Raw genomic sequence first — 27,771 nt, 5'->3', positions numbered from 1 at the left:
TGGCATTGTGTTCTAGTCAGAATAACCATTCGAGCAGTAACACAAAGGTTTCTTTTTATTATTTGTGACAGTCAGGTAAAACTGCAATTGTTTTACTAGGCTGTCTTAATACTTAGCCTTAAAATGGTTGTTTCTGCCTAGTACTACTACAACTATACATTATATTCAGACTTTCAGAAACATATTACTTTAAATATCCTGGGTTCACAGTTTATACAACATCTGCTCTCCAACCATGAAGGTCTGACTTTCATTACGGTACAGCCGATGTGTTAGGCCTGACCCTCATAGGATATGTTTGCTTGAGAATCAGATTTGTCAGCTGGAGCCTTTGGCACGCTGTATCGGAAAACTGCACTAATCTCTCCAGATGTTTCTCTGTCTTAAGGTTACTTGCGCTAGTGTAGGACCCCAGTACATACATACACCGGGTTCCTCAGAACAACTACAGATGTACATAGAAAATTACTGATGGAGAATGATAATCATTAAAAAAAATGGTTCAGTGATTTCACGGGTGACGTTTTTAAGAAGGAATGGTAGAGCTTTTTTAAGAAAGAGAAATGCGATTTACTATGTCCTCATCTAGTACATAAACCTTTTCAGAACATCAAGGTCATTCATATATTCCCTATGTATCATATGGTGTAAGCCGTCACTGCAGGGGGCTTCATTGGTCTATAGAGAACCTTTAATAACTACTTTGTCCGTCGTTATGATCTGCACAAATGAGTGATGGTTTCTACAACATTACACCAGATACACTGAGGATAGACAGTAAGTGATTGAGGATCATAATCCCGACAGAAGAACATGTAGCAGAGAAATGGCATTGTGCATAAAAAGAAAACCTCATCGCTGGAAGGAGTCATTGAGGTTCCTCCAGCGGCTCCAATAACACACTGGGCCGTCCTACAACCCTCTCCTACTTAGTAAGGGAAAATACATCTTATTTATCATTTTATGTCAATTGTTATCTTAGATTATGCCATGTAAACAATCACACGGATTGGATTGGATTATTAGCTTTCTGTTCCTCCAGGAGTGGGAAATAATTAAATTACCCCAATGCCCTAGCGGTTTAGTCTGTGCTGGCAGTTACTACACACAATCTAAATGACACGTGTGATGTACAGCCTGCAATAGACCCAGATAATATACTTATCAGGAGAACAGGAACTGATGAAACCTCAGTGACAGCTGTAAATAAAACAAGTCTTACAGCAGACATTAATCACAGTCGGCCTGGCGTTCCCTGTATACAGCACTAGAACATTCTCTATATGAACACATCTTCTCATTTCAAATGCTGCAGTAAGCGTCTTGCTCCAATCACAGAGATATGAGATTGCGACGGCGAAACAAGACATTTCATCTCACATATTGTTGTCAATATTCCCCCATGAGAATAGCATAATATGTAAACAAGATAAAAGGCGCTGTGGCCTCACAAGGGTCCGTTATCTCATTTCATGAAGCAAGTTAGTTCATCTGATGAGAGTATAGAAATATATGGAATATATATCTTACAGCGGGTTAGAGTTAAGCATCTGGGATATCAGAGGAATTAGCTCCTTTATGAGGGACTCATAATGTGTTCTGGACTCTGGCAGAAGCCATCTCTCATTTTAATGCACTCTGCAAGCAGTCAGCAGCCCTCCTGAAACAGAGATAAATCTGCACCTCCTAGGTCTGGCAAAGTCATTGCGTCAGCCGGTGATTTGTGTTCTGCCATCGCTGACTTATGTCTTCTTTAATTCTCTCTCTCACCATTCAATCCTTCGTTAGGTTTTATCCTCCTTGCTTTTTTATGGAGAATACACAAAGGAGGCCTGATTAGCTATAACTCACAGGGTGCGGGGAACAGTACTCATTAAGTACTTATGATGGAAATCTAGGATGTGACCCCAGCGACGGGAGTTGTCATACAGATGTTTGAAAGCAGAACACTGCGACACCCATGTGACACGGGGGTTCCGCCTGTAGAAAACCAATCCCAAGTACAATAATGCAGCAATGAGTCCCACTATCCCTGTCCTTCCAGATGTATCAAGCAAAACCCCTCAGACATTTCCACTAAAGATCCCTGTGTTGTTGCATCTAGTGACACATAGTAACCGATTATTTCTCTACTCTCACATTACACATGTGCATTATGTTACATTAAGTAGGGATTATTATAAATGTGTAAGTTATTCTGCAATGGGCCTGCATACAGATGAACTACGGTTACTGTAAATATGCGCATTTACCCTCAACCACTTCTTTAAAATGAAAAAAAGTTGTTTTACAACAGAAGGGTAGGATGTGGGGTTTTAACTTCCTAAGTCCACAATACCGACCCCTTTACACTAGTCTAAATACCTTATTTCAACATGCAATCTATTTTTGCCAGTGTAATATGGGGTGCAGCATTGAGAACGTGTCCTGTACCTAGCTAGGGACACCCTGGCTCTTCCAGTTAGGAGGACTACACCAAAATACATATCACAAGACGGCATCTGCATGGTGGGCATACATTTTTGCAGCTCTGTAAATTACCCATAGAGATTCCAGCACCCCCCCCCCCCCCAAAAAAAAATACACCAGGGGCCAAATTATCATCAGTAATAGAATCGATTGACTCCACCAACTCATACTCTGACTTTGGACAGCAGCCTAGTTTTATCCAGCAAAATAAACTCATTAGAACATGTTTTGTTTTAGTACAATGTCCTTAATAAAGGGTGCTATTGGAGGGATCCCTTGCGATATTTGGCTATGGTGTTGGGGTCTGTTGCAGCATTGGCGTTGCAGAGGTTTCACCGTGGTGCTGAGATCCATTGTGGTGGTTTGGCTATGGCGCTGGGATCCGCTGTGGTAGTTTACCTATGGTGCTAGGATCCTTTGCATCAGTTTGCCTAGGTGTTTTGGCTATTGCGCTGGGATCCGTTGCAGAGGTTTTTGTACGATATTGCTATGCCTGTACTCGGCTTATAAAAGGTAAGATGTGATAAAGGCGAGGACAGGCAATGTACTATGCTTAGAGATAACAGAGAAATGACAGATTCCATCTGATGGACTCACTGTGGTGACAAGAGATGAGATTCCCGCACACAGACACCTCGCTTTATCTGTCTATCTCACTGACACGATCTGTGATTAAATAAAGCACCGTCTACCCAGAACCCAGGAAGATAAGAAGTATTGTTATTACAAGGCGTCCTGCAATTATTTATCCCCTGACACACTAGGACTTCCAAGGAACAGACAGGGAAGGATGGAAAAATCAGAACTACAAAGCAGCTCAAAGTGATCCTTTATCAAAGCTGCAACGTCAACATTTGTGAGACCCGAAGACTTAACTTTAAAGTCTTACTTTCCAGGGTTAAGTCCACATGGGTGTTAATTCGATTTCTCCTATTTTCCACTTCTGTCTGGGGAACAAAGGAGATACGGAACACAGACACCACTGCACCGTACATGTCCGTCTTTCCCAGTGTGAGCCTCCATATCCCCACCGGACTGGAGGAGAAACTGACACATAACCGGCAACTCAATCTTCTGCATTAAATTCCTCCAAACACCTACACAGTGGAGGCAGCCATTTTATGGGCTGAATGTGTAATCATGTGACGGAGGGATACAAGTCAGGCAGCACCATTGTATGCAGATCTCCACCAACACTACATCACCTAGTGGGAGATCTATACAGCAACAGAGAACATTCCTGTAATCACACTTGTCACACTGGACTCCTCCTGCACAGGTTCCTCAACATCCATCACACAACAGCAGGCAGGAGATGCTGAGCTTTGTAGTGTACCCGGTGCTAAGGCGATAACGTCATCTGCTGTATATATGCAGAGCTGCTCTAGTAGAATGGGGCGCCGCAGACTAAATCACTGGTATCAGCCAGAGCAGTCAGTCACCTCTACAGGAAAGGCCCCGGTTCCTTTCAGCCCTTGGGCATGGGAAAGGCTCCATCACCCCACCTGGACACGGAAAAGACCCGGAGTCCCACCTGCATTTGGGCATGGGAAAAGCCCCGGTGCCCCTCCAGCGCTCTGGAATTGATTGGCTGTGGTCACTCCTGCCTGACGGCAAACCCACCTATGAAGCAGAGTCTAATTTGTCTTAAGGTGGGAAAAATTCCTTCCTGACAGTATACTGGCAATCAGAGAATAACCAGGATCAACATACTATATTCTGTTATTACTGCCACAACCTACATGTATTGTGTCCTAACAGTAATTTGCACAGATTCTCAGTATATATTCTAAATATAATATGTTGTCCTAATAACCAATTGTGGTAAACAGATTGGGCCTTGAAACAAGCCCTTGTATTAGAAAGTTAAAAGCAACAGTCACATTACAGAAGAAATTCACAGCATATATAATACTATATGTAGGTATGAATGCTTTCTATCTCTCTCTGTAAGGAATAAACCAAATTGAACCGTAAACGGGAGTCACCACTCTAATTCATTGTCGAAATGTCACACATGTCGGAACGCGCTGCAATGGAGGTTCTTGTATCCTGATTGATTAGGTTTTTAGCCCTTGCAGTGAGAGAGGGCAATAGAACCACATATTATATAGCTATGAATGTCCTGTATACATATGTGAATGTTGATTTTTACCTTTTTCTAATATAAAGGTTTCTTTTAAACACCACTTGGCTATTGGATCTTTTCAGCGAGTGTTGCTATGGATGAATACTTGAACATTCACCTTATAACATTCTATGGATTGTGGTATATCTATATTTGATGTATAACTAGTGCAGTGATTTAATATACTTTGATATACACTGTTTTACTATATCCAATGTTACAAAAATAAAATGTCAAGTTTCTCTCTGCTGCATTGATAAGGAGTCGCTGTTGTGTCACTACCCAAGTCTCACACTGCAGTCACGTCACACACTAGATCTGCAATAGCCACAACCAGCAGAACTAGCGATAATACAGACTGACAAGCTGCAGAAATAGCTATTGCGCAACAACATTTTGTGGGATTTATTCTCTCCCTTCCATCATCAATAAAACAACTTGTGCAACATTTTATCCACACACAAGAGACAGCAGCTATAACCTCCTCACATGAATGTTTAAACATGACTATATGTTATACACAATAAATAATCAGAGCAGAGGCTGGAGAGTCACAGATCGCTGGAGGCTAGTATCTGTCCATCTCTCTGTCTGCATCTGATATCTGGACCACATATACTCATCTTCACCTCAGAGGCACATTTATATAAACGGTCTCACAGCAACTGTACAATAAAAGATCCAATACTCTGCTCTTATAAACCAAATAAAGAAAACAATATGTTCCCCTGTGGTGATCACTTCTTACCTTTAACATATGACCCACATAATGTTACTCCACGGGTGTCTAAATATTGTGTACAAATTACACCAATATTTCTATTTAATAAACAAAACCATTAATTAGGCACTATCATTTTGCCAGATTTCAGGGGTACAACATTCAGGATTGTTTCTGTTACTATAGCAAAGGAGCACAAGAAACAAAAGTTATCCCCAGCAGAGTACAGTGAGCAGGATGCAGGCAGAGGACTGCAGAGCCAGTTATCCCTAGCAGAGTACAGGATGCAGTCAGAGGACTGCAGAGCCAGTTATCCCCAGCAGAGTACAGAATGCAGTCAGAGGACAGCAGAGCCAGTTATCCCCAGCAGAGTACAGGATGCAGTCAGAGGACTGCAGAGCCAGTTATCCCCAGCAGAGTACAGGATGCAGGCAGAGGACTGCAGAGCCAGTTATCCCTAGCAGAGTACAGGATGCAGTCAGAGGACTGCAGAGCCAGTTATCCCCAGCAGAGTACAGGATGCAGTCAGAGGACTGCAGAGCCAGTTATCCCCAGCAGAGTACAGAATGCAGTCAGAGGACTGCAGAGCCAGTTATCCCCAGCAGAGTACAGGATGCAGTCAGAGGACAGCAGAGCCAGTTATCCCCAGCAGAGTACAGAATGCAGTCAGAGGACTGCAGAGCCAGTTATCCCCAGCAGAGTACAGAATGCAGTCAGAGGACTGCAGAGCCAGTTATCCCCAGCAGAGTACAGGATGCAGTCAGAGGACTGCAGAGCCAGGTTTCCCCAGCAGAGCACAGTATGCAGTCAGAGGACTGCAGAGCCAGTTATCCCCAGCAGAGCACAGTATGCAGACTGAGGACTGCAGAGCCAGTTATCCCCAGCAGAGTACAGGATGCAGTCAGAGGACAGCAGAGCCAGTTATCCCCAGCAGAGTACAGGATGCAGTCAGAGGACTGCAGAGCCAGTTATCCCCAGCAGAAAACAGGATGCAGTCAGAGGACTGCAGAGCCAGTTATCCCCAGCAGAAAACAGGATGCAGTCAGAGGACTGCAGAGCCAGTTATCCCCAGCAGAGTACAGGATGCAGTCAGAGGACTGCAGAGCCAGTTATCCCCAGCTGAGTACAGGATGCAGTCAGAGGACTGCAGAGCCAGTTATCCCCAGCAGAGTACAGAATGCAGTCAGAGGACTGCAGAGCCAGTTATCCCCAGCAGAGTACAGGATGCAGTCAGAGGACTGCAGAGCCAGGTTTCCCCAGCAGAGCACAGTATGCAGTCAGAGGACTGTAGAGCCAGTTATCCCCAGCAGAGCACAGTATGCAGGCTGAGGACTGCAGAGCCAGTTATCCCCAGCAGAGCACAGTATGCAGGCTGAGGACTGCAGAGCCAGTTATCCCCAGCAGAGTACAGGATGCAGTCAGAGGACTGCAGAGCCAGTTATCCCCAGCAGAGTACAGTATGCAGGCTGAGGACTGCAGAGCCAGTTATCCCCAGCAGAGTAAAGGATGCAGTCAGAGGACTGCAGAGCCAGTTATCCCCAGCAGAGTACAGGATGCAGTCAGAGGACTGCAGAGCCAGTTATCCCCAGCAGAGTACAGGATGCAGTCAGAGGACTGCAGAGCCAGTTATCCCCAGCAGAGTACAGGATGCAGTCAGAGGACTGCAGAGCCAGTTATTCCCAGCATGAGCATAACACAGAGGAAATAAGTGGTACAGACATATCTAGGGCTTCTGGACACCACAAACTCTAACCTGAATTGGGAAAATGATCGGTGACTCCATTCAAACCTAAAATCCATTTGAGGAAGTCTCAGCTACAAACACAAGCGTTAGTCACTACCAAAAGAAGTATCTATTGATCCACAATATAATTTAAAGGGTTTCTCTATCACACGTTTATTTCATTACTTGTTAATTGTGCAGGTAGCTGTAAAAAAGAAAAGAATATAAAATGAAAAAGACACAAACATACTAAGGTCTATTTGGGGCGCGGGGGGGGGGGGGGGGGGGGGGTGTCTTTTTGTTTTCATTTGTTTTAAGTAGACCTTGACACCAATTAGTAAGAATATAAATCTGGGTGGATGTAGAGCACCATTTATCTTGGAGTGATGAGCTAGTGCGGAGAAGCAATTGAATCTGTTCTTGACCTGTGTCCTGGTTATTATTCTCGTGTTTGTGATGTTGCCTGAGACAAGCCTGTAATTAAGATGATTAGGCTCCATTCCAGGACTCTCACCTTCACATTCTATTACTCGCTCCACCATGTAACACAAGGGGGAAACTCGGGGTCTGAAGATTCTGAAATACACTTTGTGCCCTCGACCCTGATATAGGAGGAGGACTTAGACTGTCCCCCATTACCAGTAGCCAAATGCTAAACACATTACAGGTAAGCATATGTTTCCCCACAATGTATTCCCATTTCTCTAACACCAATACAAGTATTCTAAACTGCAACATAATTACACATTTATATTAACGGTCTCCAATTCTAGTCCTGTTAACCCATCTCTTACCAGCTGGGTAGAGCACGAGACACTACACAGAGTGAGGCCGGCATCCCGAGCTCGTCATGTTGGCTATTATCTGCTCTTCAGCGAGGAGGATGAAGCCAGGAATTATAGCTTTAATATCTCTGAGCTGAGATTGTTTGTTGGCGCGAGACACAGGCCATGACTATAGAAACCGGCCTTACAAGAGCTCATTAAATCAACTGTCGCAGAGGGAGAGTCCTCCATCCAGATAGAGGGATGGTCACAGAGAGGAGCTAAGTCCCAAATATTCACCAACAAAATATTCCCATAAATCTCTAACCATTAAATCTACAAATATATTGATAAAGACGGTATTTCTTAACGAAGAATTCCACAGAAAACTCTGCTTACTTTTAGACAATTTACATCATTATTAGTAAAATATGTCTATGGCAATCTAGTTGTATGTTAACGTTCCTGGGTCAGTCACCCCCATCATGTCATCTACTATTTAATGGAAGATGCATCAAATACGTTAAATTATGTTAGTAACCTTTCCTCGCCACCTTCTGTAATAAGAAATCCCACAACTTTACTACCCTTGCAGTAAAGAACCCTTCCCATGCGGCTTGTTAAACCATCATCCTTCTATTCACAGCTGATGACCCCTTGTTCTCTTTATGATACTTGGTAGATAGACAAATCTTTGTATTGACCTTATATATATTTATACATATTATCTAGGCCACCTCAGCAGGGCTTTTCCCAGCAGCAAACAAAACTAGTTTTTCTACCCTTCTCTTTATGAATGAGGTTGCCTGTCTCTGAACACTAGTTCTCCCATGCCCTTATTACAGTACAGTGCCCCATATTAGAGCTGTGGTCTAATGTTTGTATCACAAGCTATAATCCTCCTTTGTATACATCCCGATGTGCATTGTTACTCGGCTTTATGATGACTAATATCCATAGGTCCTTTCCCGTCTCAAGTCTCCCCAGTTGAATCCCATTTAATGTGTAATTCGCTGTTATGACCACAGCTATGTGTATATCCCCATATTTACCTAGATACATTTAATATACCATGTCAATTTAATAGGGATATGTAGACAAAACTGCAAATTATTATTCTCTTCCAACAGTGTCTTTAGGAAACATGGACAGCTTACATAGGCCATTTACAAGGTCATTATAAGGCCTAATACTGAACCAATTGTTGCAACAATAATAACTATTCTTTGTCTTAGAGGTCTAGAAGTTATGCCACAATACTACTCACCTGGGGTCCAGATTCTGAAATTCTCCACCCTAGTGGGTCACCCAAGGGTATATAATCTAGTGATGTATGCTGAAGAGAAGATTGTATTACTGGACTGTTGGAGCCCTTGGTGGACCCAAAGGGTAAGGGGGACTAATGGGCTCCAAGAAAGTAGAGTTCTGTATTCTAGAATATTGAACTCCACCCAAAACGACATTCTAATTATTCAGGGAGCGAATGCTTTAAAATAGACCTGGACAAAAGATATTTAAGGATGGGGGTACACATAATACAATTACATTTGTATTATTCAGCACATATTTTCAAAATAATGTAAAAATGGCCAGTCCAACCTGGTATGTTGGAAGTCCAAATATACACAGAAAACGCAATTTGTGCTCAATGTACTATTCGCCAGGCACTGGATCACACCGTTCATCTCCACCATAGGTATAATATGGACCAACTGAGCTCAGCACCTGCCTGTAATTGAAGGGAAACCGGTACGGCAATATAAAAGAGACTAGATGGCTTTATAACTGTACTAATTGTATATAGTATAATTTTCCGTATATTTGTAATGAAGGATGCACTCCAGTTCGTGTCTCTAGGGTCCTTGTAGAATACGCAATGTGTATTACAACTTGCGTGCGGTCATTTACTACATTTCACATCTTGAGACACAACAAACATTTAAACATTGTCTTGATAGTGTACAATCTGTTGAGCCAATTGATTTTGTAATTTTCCAAATTGATTACGTGATCTGTGGCAATTGATTTAGCTTTGAGGGATCAGCCAGCAGCCCCAAATATAAACGTATTCACTGTTAGTGTAGTATATGTGTAGAGTAGTGTGTAGTATATGTGTAGAGTAGTGTGTAGAGTAGTGTGTAGTATATGTGTAGTGTAGTATATGTGTAGAGTAGTGTGTAGTATATGTGTAGTATATGTGTAGTGTAGTATATGTGTAGAGTAGTGTGTAGTATATGTGTAGTATATGTGTAGTGTAGTATATGTGTAGAGTAGTGTGTAGTGTATTTTTACCATTATACTTCAATGCACAAAAGAAATACCAGCAATTAAGTGACCATATACGGTCTTCTGACACCACAGAGTAACGTAAACCAACTAATGTCCCTGGGAGCCCTCCCTAGTCTCACATAACTCTGCAAGTGCTCTCGCTGATACCCATTGTCCTCATTTCTTCACAGCTAGACCGTAAGGAATCCCCCATGGTCTTACTCTCCTCCAGGGCGTGGAAGCTCCTGAAAGCACATTTATTATTACCGACATTTTTGTTCACCAATATCGGTAATTGGGGGTCCTCTCGCTCACAATCCCCACAGTCCTGGCTTTCAGACAAACTAGCCATGTAGACCGGGAGAGAATGGCTGCATGGAGCAGATCCCCCGGCCTTGAGGAGTGGGCTCAGCTATAGTGCAGCAGCACTCACCAACATAACTCTGCAGTCACAGAACAGATACAGTGTTCCGTATCTTACTGGTTTGTCTAACTGCATCAGTAACCTGAGAGGAAGAGTCTCTCTTGGCGTAGACGTTTTATTTAATCTTGCCCAACTACCTCTCTGAGCCAACTTTACTGATCACTGACAGGGACTGTCAAAGTGTGTTCAGCTGGATCTGACATTTAATTGAATAAGAGTAATAATATTGAAGCTGAGGTGTGTTGCCCTGTGAATGTAAGTTATATCCAGATGTATATAGCTTTCTGTATTATAGAGCACATCGAACCATGGCACAATGCTCTGCACATCGAACCATGGCACAATGCTCTGCACCGTCCTACTGCACATCACCCCATGACACAATGCTCTGCACCGTCCTACTGCACATCACCCCATGACACAATGCTCTGCACCGTCCTACTGCACATTATCCCATGGCACAATGCTCTGCACATCGCCCCAAGGCACAATGCTCTGCACCGTCCTACTGCACATCACCCCATGACACAATGTTCTACGCCTTCTTACTAAACATCACCCCATGGCACAATGCTCTGCACATCACCCCATGACACAATGCTCTGCACCGTCCTACTGCACATCGTCCCATGAGACAATGTTCTACACATCACCCCATGGCACAATGCTCTGCACCGTCCTACTGCACATCGCCCCAAGGCACAATGCTCTGCACCGTCCTACTGCACATCACCCCATGACACAATGCTCTGCACCGTCCTACTGCACATCACCCTATGACACAATGTTCTACACATCACCCCATGGCACAATGCTCTGCACCGTCCTACTGCACATCGCCCCAAGGCACAATGCTCTGCACCGTCCTACTGCACATCACCCCATGACACAATGCTCTGCACCGTCCTACTGCACATCACCCTATGACACAATGTTCTACACATCACCCTATGACACAATGCTCTGCACATCACCCCATGCTCTGCACCTTCCTACTGCACATCCCCCCATGATACAATGCTCTGCAGCATACAACTGAATAAAAAATGTCTGCAATGTGATTCTCTGCCCGGCTGGAAATTAATAACATTGTGATCTTATCATGAACAATACCAGCGGGCATGGATTAGTATTGCTATACACCTGTTGATAAAATAAAAGTATATATTTCTGTACCAAGTGAAACTGTTAATTCTGTGCCAGAAGCATGCATCAGATGAGATAACGGCCAGGTCTTCTATATGTCATTGGGTTATATTCTATTTACTGTGATGCTGGTGTAATATTCTCTTACATCACTTTATGTACAATTTATAAAATGCCACATCTGCACAGCCCCGTTACAGAAGTACATATATGCCTTTAAAACACATCTAGAAAATAGACTTTATAGCTCTATGTGGATTTGATGTCTAATTTTCAGATGGTCTCAAACAGATTTCCTCAGAAATATCCAAATTAAAATGAATATGCACTCAATACCCAAAGATGGTGAGATGAATACAGATGAACATTACCAGAAGCAACTTACTAGGACCAGAGCGCCCTATGGAGTCTGTGAGTCGGTCACATCTGCAGCGCTGATTAATTTATGTTTAATGTGGGACAAGGAGTATAAATCACAATTCACTACAGAATATTGTGCCGTACAGTCTATAGGCCGCCGCAGCCATCTGAAGACACGGATACAATGTAACAAACCTGCAATACAACCACCTAAGACACAGCTCTTGTACTACAGCGCAGACTCTGAGCTCAGATTATGATTCACTTATCAAATTATAATGTATTTCTTTTTTTTGTTTGAATGATATTAGAGGGCATTGATAAGACAAAAAACATCACTGTGCACGTGGCGCAGCTGGAATTACAGAGGAAAACCCACCTGTGTTTTGTTGCTGTATTTCCACATTTGGGGAGATCGATAGAACCAAAACTTCTGCTACAATAGTGAGACACATGCTGCAGACGAAGCTTTATTGTGTGACCCATGGGCCTTTATACTAATAGCGCCCATATGGCCAGGAGATGAGGAGGAACCCAAAGATCGTCGTGGTTTATTTCACCGACTTAACACTGATTGGGGAAGAGGGATGGTTGGTAGATATTACAAGTCATCCGACATACAGGCAATGGTGGAGCCCCTGGTGACATGGCTGCTGTTTATTTGTTGCCCCATCTATGCTTAAGCCATTGACTTATCTATGTTGTAGGTGAACAGCACTTTTGTGTCATCATTCTTCAGAACCCCCCCGCCACTGCCCCCCACTCCCAAAGACTTGTGATCACATAGATGCAGAGATATAAAAACAGCTCTGTGTGAAACAGAATCTCATATACACAACTTGTTAATCAATACTTACATTCTCTCTCTCCCTCCCTTTCCCCTAATTTGCTCCCTTTTACTGATCTTTTCACAGCCTCCACCAGTCCCCCTATTAGTCTTATTAATATATAACTGACCGCTATTATTTAAAATCCAACTTTTAGAACATTCGGTACTTATAGAGATGTTATAATATGACGAAGAAACAGTTTATTGTCAGTAAACAGGAGTTTTAAAGGAGACCCATTACTTTGGTCATTTTCTATACGGTGTGTGAATGATGCATATTCAGTCATCCACATCGACTATAACACCAATAACTAATCAAACAGCCCAATGCAACAACTACATGAAATGCTTCAGTGTCCTGGAGTTAAGTCCCCCTTCCCTGTGTATCTGTGCTGGTATTACAGCTGAATACGGAGGTGTAGATAGGCCAGACTTATGTACATTGCTCAGAGGGATTACACAGTACTAACAGAACACATCTAGCAAACCCTGAAATCCAGGATTAGGGCATGTGTCAGCTCAGAGTTATACAGCACCAATCATCTGCACACAGCCATTATGGTGACTGCACCAATACTTGGGACGATGAAACCTAGCAATCCATTAGGAGACAGCACTATCCTGGTGAACGGACAGGCCGCTTTCTCCCACAAAAGGACTTCTTCCACTGTCTGTATGTGATGTTTGCTCCGTAACATGGATATTTTAGTTGTCTAAGTCAATTCTACAATGACCAGAGAAGACCAGGCTTCTTAAAACCAAGTTAGTTACAGTTATTTAGTAGATGGAGGTGTTCTGGCCTTTTTTTGGTTGCGTTACAGAAATGAATGTACAATGTACAGAAAGAACAGAAAGTGACGACATACCATGGATCCTGGAGAAGACCGGTTCTTTCTTGTCGTTGTAGTGGCTAAGGTTGTGGTGGTCTCCATAATGGTCGTGGACAATTCAGGAGGCATGGAAGTGGTTGGCGTTGTCCCAAGGATAGAAGGAACCTCTCCCACCAGCCTCACGCTCCCACTGATGTTGACGTGGGGGTTGTGCTCTGCTGCCATGTTCAGAACCTTAAGTCCGTTATAGTAGATACCAGAAAGCTGCCCTTGGAACGGCCTCCCCCTGTCCTTTCCACCAATGGCTATCTGTGCCTGGGTATTGAAGATAGTCAGCGGTCGTCCTACAGTGACACAGTAGAGAAAACAGGTAACATCACATGAGTGTTCTATCCACACCCACAAACTCCCAACTGTGGATGCATCATCTGAAATGAGAAAATCTGCTACTAGGCTTAATATAATAACAAATGTGTGACATCCAAAACACAGTAATCTCATTACTTCATGATGACCGATTGGTCATCTACTTATCTGGACCTCACTGTAGAGAGAGAGAAACCAGGAGAATCGGCTCCTGTACATTAGACAGAATGGAAGTAACACTACTCTTCCTGTTTAAACAAAATCATTGTTCCCCTTTAAAAATGTTTTGAAAAAGGCAATCACATTTTAGAAAATTTTATTCGGATTTTGTAGGTAAAATTTCATGAAAGCCAATATGACTCATCAGTTATGAGACTGACACTCGGCCACTTTACTCTAACAATGGACATACAGTCAGTTCACTACAGTCCCTTGAGGTATTGACTTCCTTTAATCATGTCACTGACATTAGTACACCTTGCTTTAGGAAGTGTCTAGAAGCCATTTACTCTGTCCCAGTGTCTGTATGCTTGATAACAGTTAAGCCAAGATTCATTAACAGATCGTGCATCGCACAGACACCGATCAATATCTCCCATTGACCTCAGTGTCCCTGGCACCTCAATAGATCCGAGGACTGTTATTATTCCGCTTCTCCCTCCTGCTTTAATGTGAAGTCATTTGGCACTTTAGAAATAAATGGTAATAACAGAGGAAGGAAAGACGTAAAAATAGTAAGATAAAGCACGGGATTAGGAGAGAGGCTCTGATAAAAAGAGTCAAATAATAGAACAACACACAAAGAGGGGGTCATCCTGTAATAAGGAAATGCATTATCTGTAAAAGACTGAGCTAGGACTTTTAGTTTATGCCAGACTGGGAGGCAGAAGGAATGGCAGACCGTTAATTAGAGAAACGGAAACCTCAGTGTGAGCCACGAGGCACTAGAGCCGTAACGTGGAGTCTTTAGTTTACTATCCTCCTACAACAGGATTTATTACCCAAAAACATTGTGCAGCGATCATTAAGAGTCTGCAGCCATTTGGCTTGAAAGACTTTGTATTTATAAAATGGTATTATAACTGTGGAAAACACTCAACTTTCTTAATTGTGGGCACAGCTCCCTTAGATATACAGGTCACTGCTATTAGCCAGCTTCAATAGTTGGGATTTTAAAGCAGCAAGCGCCAACTTTTCACCCTGCGAATTAATTATGATATTGGTACCTTTTGCAACGCCAGTTCCCACTCTCTTGAACTCAGGATTCAGAAGTCTTGTGCCATCTTCCATTCCTGAGATACTGAGCCCTGGAAAACAGGGACCCCGGTATGGATAACAAATGTCTGCCAGCAGTTTCCAGAGAAACCTCAGCAGCCACACAAAAGAAAAAAATATCAGCCATCCTCCTACCACAGGCGATGTTTGGGAAAAATGCAGTGGGCTCAGTCAGCAACGGGTGCTCAGAAATGCAAATGCAGTGTAGATGGGATTGCTGCTTTAAATGAGAAACGGTGTCCTATGTACCAGCTGTGTATAGACAGGAAATGATCCTCAACACGGCAACTGCTTAAGGCCATCAGAAAAGGGTCCTATAGCCTGAGGCAGTAACCGCACCAGGATCCATCCCATCGCTGACACCAGTTGCACAGCTGGATCATGGGACAAGGCATTGAGGCGATGCAGAGAAATGGCGGCTTCAGAGTACAGAACATGCTACAGCTGAGATACAGAATGTTCACAAGATAAGCAAAGGCAATAACTAGGTTATTATTGTTACATTGCTTTACCAGAGCTCATGAGAACAGCCCTCCAGGGAACCCGGCCACGTCTAGCCAGACCCTCTACGTACCAATTATTGAAAAAGAAAACAGGGTGAGAACACTTTCCAGAACTATATATACAATCCTGCTCTGGCAGCCATTTCTGACTATAGCAAAGTATTGTGGGAGGAGGGCCCCATCAGTGAGTACTGACAGCAGAGACCTACAGAAGATTTTTGTGGGGAAGGGGGGGGGGTGACATTCAGGCAATACACCACCCTTATGTGGAGGGCGGTTTGCTGTGAAAATTGCTCATTTGAAACAAGACTGGATTTAGAACTGGCTACTTACTTCACATTGTTCAGAGAAATATTTAATAGTAGATTGATGACTATTGTTTCCTTGTATTACTCTGATTCAAGCAGACAGGCAATGAATCAGAAAGAGTGACTCGGGGAACAATATGAAGCCAGTGCCAGGTCTTTCCTCTGCAAGCTCATGCAAAGTGGTTTGGAAAAACGGGGGGAAAAGGCGTTTTCTGAGAAGCGGTTTATCAGGTACAATGATTGTTTAGGGGATTAGACAGAAAAAGTGACTCCATAGTTTCTCGATGTTACATCTGTTACATCTCTTATCTACGTGTCCTCAGCTGACCATCAGTGTGATCCATCCTGTCATGTGGAACTCAGATTAAGTAGAGAAAGATATGACAGCTCAGGTCAGCAAGAAGATGGACTTCGTTAGAGACAGAGGACACACAAATTTGCGATGCTTTACAAAAGTACACAAATCATTGTGGCATATTAGCCTGCGCCTCTTGTAATCGTCTTTTCAGAGACACTAAATATAATCACATAAATAATTCAACACAACACAGATGGATAATGCTGCGTCTGCACGGCTGGTTTATGAATGAAGAATCCAGGATGTTGCCTGTCTGAGATATCATGCATCAACCACCATATAACATCAGCAGATCAATGGGGATGGACAGCAGACGGGCTCATGCATGTGCCACGTAACATACGTGATCATCATCCAGGTTTACACGTTAAAGGGCACACACAGGCTTCAATTGGCTGGAAGTTCGTCATGCAGGATTTCTGATTAATCCATGGAGGCCCCTTATTTACGCAAACTTGGCATTCAATATTTCATAATTAAACACAAGAAATCACATTTTACCTCAATGTAATTATAGATTATGAGCCTGTTTAGTGGATTTATGGAGTAGTTATAGTTATTCATTAGAATCTTACTGGAAGATTGTTCAATAAATGTTCGTTTAATCAGCATTTAAACTATGGCTTAGATGTGGTCGTTATATTCCCTTTGAAAATTCAGTAAATTTTAGTTTTATTATTATAGATAACATATTTCACAGTCCCATTAACTGTTGTGTCTGCGGAGAGTAGAGGGGGATTCCACGAGCATGCAGCAGGAGGAACATGCAGGGCTCACAGCCACTTTAGTTACCTTTGTCTTGCTGGCCGTCTTCTGGGTTCCGGGGTAGTTTATAGGACAGTTTCGGTTTTTGGTGTAGCTCTGTATTCCCTTAAGGTTTAAAAGACAGTGTTATTATAGGTTAGAATCTGATTTCCTACATTCATGAAGATTGTGGGCTCCTGAGGTCAAAGGTTGAGACCGCTCCCCAAAAACTGATTTTTTTTATGACCTCATATAGCTCAGAAACTCAGACCAGTTAGGTCTATAGTTTATCATATGAAGCTAATCATACATGATTCCATTTTGCTTTGTGACTTTGGTCGAATTACCAACCGTTGCATTGTATGTGGACTCCTAAACAACTGCCATGGCATCCAATCCTATAGTATTATATCTAAGCAGGTTTGGCAGAAAACCAGGATGAATGATCATCAAAATAGGCAAAGAACAGGTGCAGGTTTGTATTGTAATCTGGCCATTCAGTACAACCATCGATCAACTGAAATGGTGCCATTCCACCACCTAATGTGTAACCAGATTTCCTACTGATCTGGTAAACAACCAAATTACAAACTGTATGGAAAATAAATAGATTTGGTCACTACACAATTAATATATTAGATAACTGCTGCCACCTCACCTTGATGTAGGCAGCACTAAGAATATAGAATACCTCAGTCTCACCCCTGGTTAGTCCAGTGTTCTAAACCTTTGCAGAGTTACAAGGAGAGATTGTATTTTGTAACTACGGACTTAAAACGTTTTCCTTTGTGGATTTACAATGACACAGTTACAATAATTATTCATGGTGAAAAAATTTAATATTTATTCAGAGTAGCAGGAACACAGCAGATTAACCATTTCTGCTATTTTTTTCTATCTTTAGCTAAAAAAAACACTATAGTAACTGTGCTTGTCCCCTTAATCAGGTCATTTAATTTAAGAAACTAGTATTAATTCACCCAATCAGTTAAAATCCCCAGGGGTCTCTTCAATACCCTTCCCAGACCAGAAAAAGACAGGGGTAATTGTTTGCAAGTGGCTTGAGGAGTAGGCGGAGGCGAGTGGACTGCTGCTTCCCTCCCACCGGAATTACCAGAAACTGATGCTGTGACAGAAGGATGCAACTCACTGTCAAAGTCACTTACAAGAGAAGCAACTAAAAGCCCAGCGTCAGTCTCCTGGGGGAAGGCTCAGATTCACCCTGGAAAGTGTCTGGACCAAAGACATCCTGATCTAATGGAAGCAACTCTTTTTTACAAGTCCATGCTGGTCTTGAGGAAATACACAAAGAAAGGTTAAGTGAGAACGAGTGTATGTGTGCAAACAAATCCCTACTCTAGGTGATCGGTAATTGTACTGGGGGAACCAGTGTCTCCCTGTAGAGTTTCAGTACAGCCAGGTTGGTTCCATTCTCAGCAGTATATTGGCCATGTGCAAACTGGTAATGTGGACGGAATCTTAGTTCAAATAGTTAAGTACTATTATTGTTATAACCACATTTTATACTCTCATATCCCAGCTCACACAACAGGAGCAATAAATGTTTTATCGCATAAGTGTTGGAGCGACTGGGAAGCTGTGATATAATAATTTAGAGCCATACATAGGCAGCTAATTGTGACCTATACAGATAGTGTTACACATTGTTCGCTGTGTCTGTGACAGCTGGTGTTACACAACACAGGTGAGACTCTGCAAATAGCTGAACACTGAGGGAACAACTACATTCTGGTGCACATGACAGAACACCAGGACTATTTAGCGTCAATAGCGTAAGGACAAAGATTCATCAGGAATCCTCTGCCGCTTTCCCAGCACGACTGAGTGCAAGTCTCAGGGCCCACTGACATCCATCTGCTGCTTTGTTCAGAGCTTGAATTGATTCACAGCAAATTATGACAATTATGATAGATTCCGCTGGGTTTTCAATGTGCTGTGCAGGTGGTCCCATCCTTCCCGTTGCCCCTGTGGCTTTATGTGGGAATGAGCAGCTAAAATTTCTATCCTTCTGTGAACTATCATCCAAATAATCAGACTGTTCCCCAATACATCAGGACACACAAACCTCCCTTCTACATCTCCTCCTAATACACAGACCCCTCACATCCATCTCCAATACACAAACCTCACTCCTCTAACTCACACCAATACACAAACCTCACTCCTCTGACTCACACCAATACACAAACCTTGCCCCTCTGTCTTGTCTGTCTCTCCCCCTCCTAATATACAGACATCAGGATATATCTCATCTCCCTAACATAGTTACAGGCTAATAGAGTCTGGGACCCTCCGCAGATCCATCTTTCAGATTCCTCTCTGCTCTGTGTATGTTCTCTGTAAATGCTCCACAAATGACTCCATCTGTCCCGGGAGATCCATACTCGCAGTCTAGCAGAAGGAAGTGCGATCTTTTCCTGCTCTCTTGGTGGCAGTGTTTAATCTCTGGATTACTCAGAAGTTCACAGTCTGCCCTGTAAAGCTTATCAGCTTCCAGAAGCTTTTACAGAGAGGGGAAAAGAGGCTCTTTGATAGTGGTAATTGTATGCAGCTTGTCAGATCACAGGCAAGAAGACAATGATCCGTGAGATCAGGAAACGATGGCAGTAATGAGATGGAGTTGTGATGTACTGTGCCGTAAGTGCTGTGAGTTTATCCCGTACTTATTGTAAATGAAGGGAGTTTGGCAAGATAGGGAATATGTGCTTATAATCTACTCTGTCCTTATATATGTAAACAAATAGATCTTTAATGGTCTATTGCGGCAGAGGTCATCAACAAACTGTGGAAACCGCATGCGCAGCTTTTTATTTCTGCATATGAGCGGAATTACCCGCCATTTAAAGACTTAGATTAATGATGTTATCCCCACCTCTGTCGCCAACTACCGCCCCATCTCACTTCTCCCCTACGCCTCCAAACTACTTGAGCGGATAGTCTGCTGTCGCCTCACCAGATATCTCTCGGACAATTCCCTCCTTGACCCTCTCCAATCTGGATACCGTTCCCTCCACTCCACTGAAACTGCCCTGGCCAAAGTTACCAACAACCTCCTTTCAGCCAAATCTAAGGGTCACTTCTCCTTACTCATCCTCCTTGACCTCTCCGCGGCCTTTGACACTGTGGACCATCCCCTCCTTCTGCAAACTCTTCGCTCTCTTGGCCTCTCCGGTTCCGTCCATGCCTGGTTCTGCTCCTACCTCGCTAACCGCACCTTCTTTGTCTCCATGTCTGGCTCTTCCTCCACCCCCTCCCCACTCCCAGTAGGCGTCCCCCAGGGCTCTGTCCTCGGCCCTTTACTCTTTTCGCTATACACTTCCTCCCTTGGTGCGCTCATCTCCTCCTTTGGTCTTCAGTATCACCTGTATGCTGACGACATTCAACTCTACATCTCTTCTCCTGATCTCTCTTCCTCCCTTATCTCTCGCGTATCTGACTGCCTCACTGCCATCTCCTCCTGGATGTCCTCCCGCTTTCTCAAAATTAACATCTCCAAAACTGAATTCATTGTCTTTCCTCCCCCCAAACTCCCCTCCCACCACAACCTCTCTATCGTTGTTAACAACACCACCATCTCCTCTGTTACCCAACTCCGTTGCCTGGGTGTCACCCTTGACTCCTCTCTCTCTTTTGCCCCCCATGTCCAATCCCTTGCCCAAGCCTGTAGACTCCAACTTTGCAACATAGCCCGCATCCGACCCTTCCTCTCACAAGACGCCACCAAAACCATCATCCATGCACTCATCATCTCCCGCCTCGACTACTGCAACCTTCTCCTCACTGGCCTCCCCCTCTCTCATCTCGCCCCCCTCCGCTCTGTACTCAATGCAGCTGCTAGACTCATCTTTCTCTCACGCCGCTCCTCCTCTGCTTCCCCTCTCTGCCTTGCCCTACACTGGCTCCCCATCCCCTACAGAATCCTCTTCAAACTCCTTACCACCACTTACAAAGCTCTCTCCCAGTCTATTTCCCCTTACATCTCCGACCCCCTCACCATTCACACTCCTGCCCGATCCCTGCGCTCTGCCACTGACCGTCGCCTCTCTTCCACTCTCATTACCACTTCCCACTCCAGAATCCAAGACTTCTCCCGAGCTGCCCCCCTACACTGGAATGACCTCCCTCGCTCCATCCGTCTCGCTCCCAAGCTGTGCTCCTTCAAACGAGCACTTAAAACTCACCTGTTCCTTAAAGCCTACCAATCATCCACCTAACCCCTCACCTACTCTGCTCGCTCTTCCCCTGTCTCCCCTGGTATCACCGCTCCCTCTCGTGTCTGTTTCGTCCACCCTCCCTTAGGATGTAAGCTCGTATGAGCAGCGCACTTCCCTCGTGTCTCCCCACCTGTTCTTCTGCTCCGTCCTTACTCCATTTGTCTGTCCCGGAGTTTCTGAAGCACTGGTACTTTGTGTTTACTGTTCTGTACTGCTTAACCCTGTATGGTTTACTGTTTGTACTATGTACGGCGCTGCGGACACCTTGTGGCGCCTAACAAATAAATGATAATAATAATAATGATGAGAGTGAGAGGACTTCGGGACAGTCACTGGTCTGAACTGCATGGAAAGTGCCCATCGTTGTATTTAAATGGGAGCTTTTTACAGAACTCTGCCACCCTCTCTCCAGGATCTGGCTCATTTAGAAGATATTCACCCAATTTTTCTGATGATTTAGGTGACTCCATATTAAACTAACTCTACCCAGAACACCGCAGAACAGACTCCGACAACCTTCTGAGCCACCAGATGCTTTACCGATTCAACAACAGCTGAAGAGATGGAGGCCAAAGAGCTCTGTCACCTGAGACTGCACTTCTCACCCATCAGGCTGTCTGTTACAAATCTGATCCAGCCTAACAGAAGAGTGAATATCACTGAAAACCATCAGGTATTGAGATTATTCAACAATTTGGGAGTCATTTCCCACTTTCAGACTGGTCAGATCACTATGATTTCTAACAGTCTAGTTTCACAATCTAGGGATCTTGACTTAATAAATGTCAATGCTAAGGACACACAAATTTGATAAGTACATAATCCATTGCCTGCATATTTGGAGATGACACACTGCCCTTTATGGTAAAATAATTGCTGGGACAAATCATTCTTATATTGGAAATTATGGCAGATACCTTCCCACCAGGTGGTGGTACGCACCAATAAGAGTACTCATACTTCACAGCAGCTCATTAGATAATGTGACAAACAACTGTATAATTCCTGCTTCCACCGAATTTATAATTCATTGAGGGTCTACTGGGGAAATGGATTCCTCATTAAGCTTAAATCTACCAACTTTGCTGCCAGATATAAGAGAATGGTGAATGCAGTGACAGCACCATATAATATCTCAATTATTTGCTATGTTTTGAGACAATTCCTGAAGTCATTCATCTCCATATAAAAAGTCACTGAATATTTAGCATCAAAACATTGTTGGATTATTGTTGTATTAGAAAGGAAAAACATGTTTTGAAGCCACCATTTTTGAGACTAAAGATATAACTTTGCTAAAACAAATACCTCCCCCCTCCCCTACTCCGCTCCTGAGAATGCGGTCCGTTGTGTGGCGAGATCCCCCCGATCTCACTGTGCCACGACTACAATCTAACCTGCGGAAATCTTTCCACTGCTGGCAGAGAAAAACGAGATATGACATTGTCCAGGTTTTACTCACACTGCTCAGTAACTCATCACATATCACTCCATTAGGCAGAGTTATGGGAAACACTGATGTAGTGTAGTTACCTCCTGGGTAATACTCGTTGACTGGCCAGTTGTCCACTTGTAAAGTTGCATTTCCACCATTTCGGGTGTACTTCACCACGTGGTATTTACCATCATTAACTGGGGTACTGTCTTCCCGGATGGAGATGTCCATTAACCCAATATTAAATTTCACGCCAACTTTGCCCTGCTCCTGTGCAGAAAAATTTAAGACAAACAAAAAAAGAAAAAAAATGAATAATACAAAACAGCAGCATGAATTCCCCCATTCCTGACCCTGTTACTTTAATCCCAGAAGCTGGCAACATACAGGAACATATACAGGTCATCACTACGGTCACAATACTCCTTAGCAGGTTATACTCGGGACATTGCCGATTTCTTACAGGAATGATGGAGAACTGATGTTTTCACAGCCATTAAATATTATATAAATGTTATTGATATAAAAGATTAATAACAAAACAAAGTTGTTTCCAGAGCTGGGGATAAGAATGTTTTGGGAACCCTGACAGAGGAACCTGTAGTTACCCTTTGTACCCCTTTCACAGCTCCCATTATTGTGTAGCTGTTTAACCTTTCTAATAAAGGATAACGAGTCCCTCTGCCGAGACCCAATCTCACATACTAAGAACCTGGAATATATTCCATTCCAATTGAGCATAAATGTTACGGATCCATCCTCAGCGGCTGTGCTGGTTACTGCTGCTCAGGGACCAATCTAACAACACTCGCAGATAAGATTCAGAAGACATCTGGGATGCAGTGAACAAAAGGCAGACAACACCATAGATCACATAAATGCAAATATGACCCTGCTTCTAAGCTGACCTATCAAAATAAAGAGGAAGATTTGAGCGCTTTGTGTCGGATCCTCAGCAGAGTCTCTTGAGATCACTGGTACATGTATATCCACAGCTATACTGTCACATATCTCCCTTCCTGTCTACCTGGTCACTTTTCCCACATCACTTATGCCCCTTGCAAGCTCTCACCTTGACCCCCTTTCCTCCTCAGGCCAACAAATCCCTCACCCCCTTGTCTGAAGTTTATGAGGAGATGGGTTATATTTTTATCAAGAGCAGCCAGGTGTTGGTGAAATCCGGTTGGGCTCCAGCAGCGAGAATATGACCGAGAGAGACTGTCACAGTGCAAGGCGCATGAAATCCCGCCATGATGTCTCTATGGTGCGGCCGAACATTGTACGTTCTCCCACATAAACCACTGTTCTACAGCTCTACACAAAACAAAATTGACTATCCTGTGAGGTTGCTGGCTATCTCCGGAGATATTCATCCTCTCACACATGCTCACTACTGGTGCACATCATTTACCTTATATAATGTCCATATCCACATTCTATTCAGCACCTTATTGCCACAGTCTTCAATCCAGCATCTCAGTACTGTGCTCAGCTATGTCACCTGGTTGCGGATTTGATCACCTGACCTGCCTGATTTAATTATTTAATAAACAGGACTGCCGTGATCCCCATGCTATTGCCAGTTCTGTAAATAAGTGAAGGCTAGAAGATGAGTGCAGATACGGAGAAGAGAGTGACGTGTACACCGAGGACCTGTAACGCTTGTCTCTCCGCCTGAAAGCAATTCTGCACCTAAGAGCAGGAAAAAATACCTTGGGAATTATAGGTGGATTACACATGATTACCTGAAATTTGTCAGCCTTGTGATCTGCGCCTATCAAGCCTCCCACACACTAAAGATCAGTCAGTCATTCAGGAGAATGCATCCTGCAAGAGGCTTTTAATGCCCTTTCTTAGCCATCTGTTGTGGAGTACAAGGGCAGTTCAACTAGACGAGCAGAGGCCAGGGGCAAGAGTACTGGGGACATAAGGGTAGACAGAACGTGGAAGGAATAGAGACAGAGGATGGGAGACGTCTCCAAGCAGCAGGGATCAGGATCTGGATTGAGGCTGCTGGCACCGTGTGATAGAAGACATGCTGAGGCCAGGACGCAGAGCTATTTCTGTATATAGCACAACGCAGACACTGTATAGGAGGACAAATCCTTTCCAACATGGGATGAAGGACAGGGACGACTATGTGCCGAATCCTGCACATTCATCTGCGTAAACCATCCCCAGCATCTCATCGTCCCACAGTTACACAGCCAGTGAAAAAGACACAACTTTCTATATATTGTTTCTGGCAAAACATAGAGTGAGAACGTCTCCAATGCGAACACATTAGTTGGTGAATTTACGTCCCTAAGATGAGAGTGTTAATAAGTAATGCTCATGGTAAAACTGCAGATATACTGGTTCTGTCTGTATATTTCATGGAAAAGGACAAACATTAACTATAATCAAGGAAGATACAGTCTGCAGACTCCATCTTGTTTTATGCAGAGTGGGCTACAGTCCATGTATGAAAAACTGCTGAGCCCCTCATTGCATCTCAATCAATCCTCAGACCTTGCACAGTGTCTGGCAGGAATCCATTCCTCATTAAACACCGTCTTTGGCAGGACCCTAGTGCCGAGCAGTCATTACAGAAAGCCTGTCAGAAGATCATGATGGATCTGTCTGTAATTAGGCACTTTTGGGTTAATCAATTTCAATTTGTACCTTGACTGCAACACAGGAAATCACTCTGGAGCCCCGTGCTGCGTAGGGCCACCATAGATAGCAGCAATCTGATAGCTAGGGAGGGCAGATATAGCAGGTATGGGTATCTGATGCGGTTATGGTAACTGGCCACATTCACACCCGGACTTTGTAAAGTCACCACGTATATATTCCCAGAGATGGACACCACAAGTCAATAGCAACGTCTGGGTGATTAATTCTCTGCTGCCTCTGGATCCAGTTGACAAATAGCCCCGTGTAGTATTGACAGGTTATGAGTGGATAACCCCTGGAAGCCTGAAGGCATCCACACATTGATAACTCTCATTTCTCATGTTTACTATCCCCACAGGCAGAAATATTACAGACCTGTTATCATCGGGATTTACCCCATGGAGAATGCAACCTGCTCACCCCCAGCAAAAACAAACCTCACACCAGTCACACAAAACCCCAATAAGTTCCAGCTACTCGGGACCCTGTTTGTGATCCTCCATGATTAAAGAGGTAGCAGACGTAGAACACTTTATACATCAGGAACACAAATCCCAGTCAAACAGCAAATGCACCAAAAAAAAAGAGAGGAAAAAGCGCATCAGTATTTAGAAATATATTCTAAGACATTCTGCTGGTTCATACTGAATAGTTCCTAAATTCATTCTTTCCTCCACATCTGTTTTACCATGGGAGCTTAATACCACCCCTTCATGTTCAGTGTGAATGACTTATAAATAGAGATGTCAGACAGACAGTTCATCAGTAGATTATTCACCTCTAAATTAGACATAATTAGGAAGGAAAAGAGGGACCGGGGGGTTAGATAGGGGCAGTTTCAAGATGTGAACTTTAGGTGTTGTGCCCTTTTAACGCAACCAATTATTTGGTCTACAAATCCTACAATGTAATAGCAAATGATCCAAACCTTGCACTGATGATCCCCGATAAGAAAAAAACCCAGCAGTATGCAAGGTGCTTATCTGACATATAAACAGTATATGTAATATACAGTATGTATATATACAGTTCCTGGATACAGAGTTGACCTAATGAGGGATTGAATGTCTCTGCCCATATGAGTTAATTCTCGTTTGTGCTAACTCAGCAGAGAACACACAAAACATTGACCTGGCGGCACCTGCTGTGGGGTCACCTCTTACTGTATCAGATTTCAATCCTTAAGAGTTACACACCCAAGAAGGGGGACGCTTCCCACGCACTAGTCTAAACCCACAGAGCTGAACAATTGTCAGAGCTACCCTAGTAATTGTAAGGTCACAGATCAGCCTTCTCCCTATACCTATGTCCCACAGGAGAACTGTGCACACTAGGATGCACACCCTACCTCAAAACAATATATATCTGACTGCAGATATATAGTATAGATGGCCACTATATACCGGTGTTATTGTCATACTGGTCAGTATATACCGGTGTTATTGTCATACCTCCAGGGATCATACTGGTCAGTATATACCGGTGTTATTGTCATACCTCCAGGGATCATACTGGTCAGTATATACCAGTGTTATTGTCATACTGCCAGGGATCATACTGGTCAGTATATACCAGTGTTATTGTCATACTGCCAGGGATCATACTGGTCAGTATATACCAGTGTTATTGTCATACTACCAGGGATCATACTGGTCAGTATATATCGGTGTTATTGTCATACCTCCAGGGATCATACTGGTCAGTATATACCGGTGTTATTGTCATACCTCCAGGGATCATACTGGTCAGTATATACCGGTGTTATTGTCATACTACCAGGGATCATACTGGTCAGTATATACCGGTGTTATTGTCATACCTCCAGGGATCATACTGGTCAGTATATACCGGTGTTATTGTCATACCTCCAGGGATCATACTGGTCAGTATATATCGGTGTTATTGTCATACCTCCAGGGATCATACTGGTCAGTATATACCGGTGTTATTGTCATACCTCCAGGGATCATACTGGTCAGTATATACCAGCGTTATGGTCATACCTCCAGGGATCATACTGGTCAGTATATACCGGTGTTATTGTCATACCTCCAGGGATCATACTGGTCAGTATATACCAGCGTTATGGTCATACTACCAGGGATCATACTGGTCAGTATATACCGGTGTTATTGTCATACCTCCAGGGATCATACTGGTCAGTATATATCGGTGTTATTGTCATACTGCCAGGGATCATACTGGTCAGTATATACCGGTGTTATTG

The 27,771-nt window shown here is 43.5% G+C and overlaps 1 protein-coding gene across 12 annotated transcripts in view; it reads right to left on the bottom strand.

The window, feature by feature from the left end:
* NRXN3 (neurexin 3) overlaps positions 1-27,771 on the bottom strand; it is a 334,121-nt gene that overhangs the window by 41,141 nt on the left and 265,209 nt on the right. For 10 of the 12 annotated variants that reach the window (XM_075192094.1, XM_075192097.1, XM_075192091.1 and 7 more), the window contains 2 exons: positions 22,985-23,156; positions 13,699-14,006 (listed from right to left, as the gene is read on the bottom strand). In XM_075192094.1, coding sequence (XP_075048195.1) covers positions 13,699-14,006; positions 22,985-23,156 — 480 coding nt within the window. Of the gene's footprint in view, positions 1-13,698; positions 14,007-15,254; positions 15,336-17,264; positions 17,343-22,984; positions 23,157-27,771 lie in introns of all 12 variants that reach the window. The other 2 variants (XM_075192090.1, XM_075192102.1) reach the window with 1 other exon arrangement.

The sequence above is a fragment of the Mixophyes fleayi genome, chromosome 12, assembly GCF_038048845.1.
Source record: "Mixophyes fleayi isolate aMixFle1 chromosome 12, aMixFle1.hap1, whole genome shotgun sequence".
In the NCBI taxonomy this organism is placed as follows: Eukaryota; Metazoa; Chordata; class Amphibia; order Anura; family Limnodynastidae; genus Mixophyes; species Mixophyes fleayi.
This window is presented reverse-complemented; position numbering and strand designations above follow the sequence as displayed.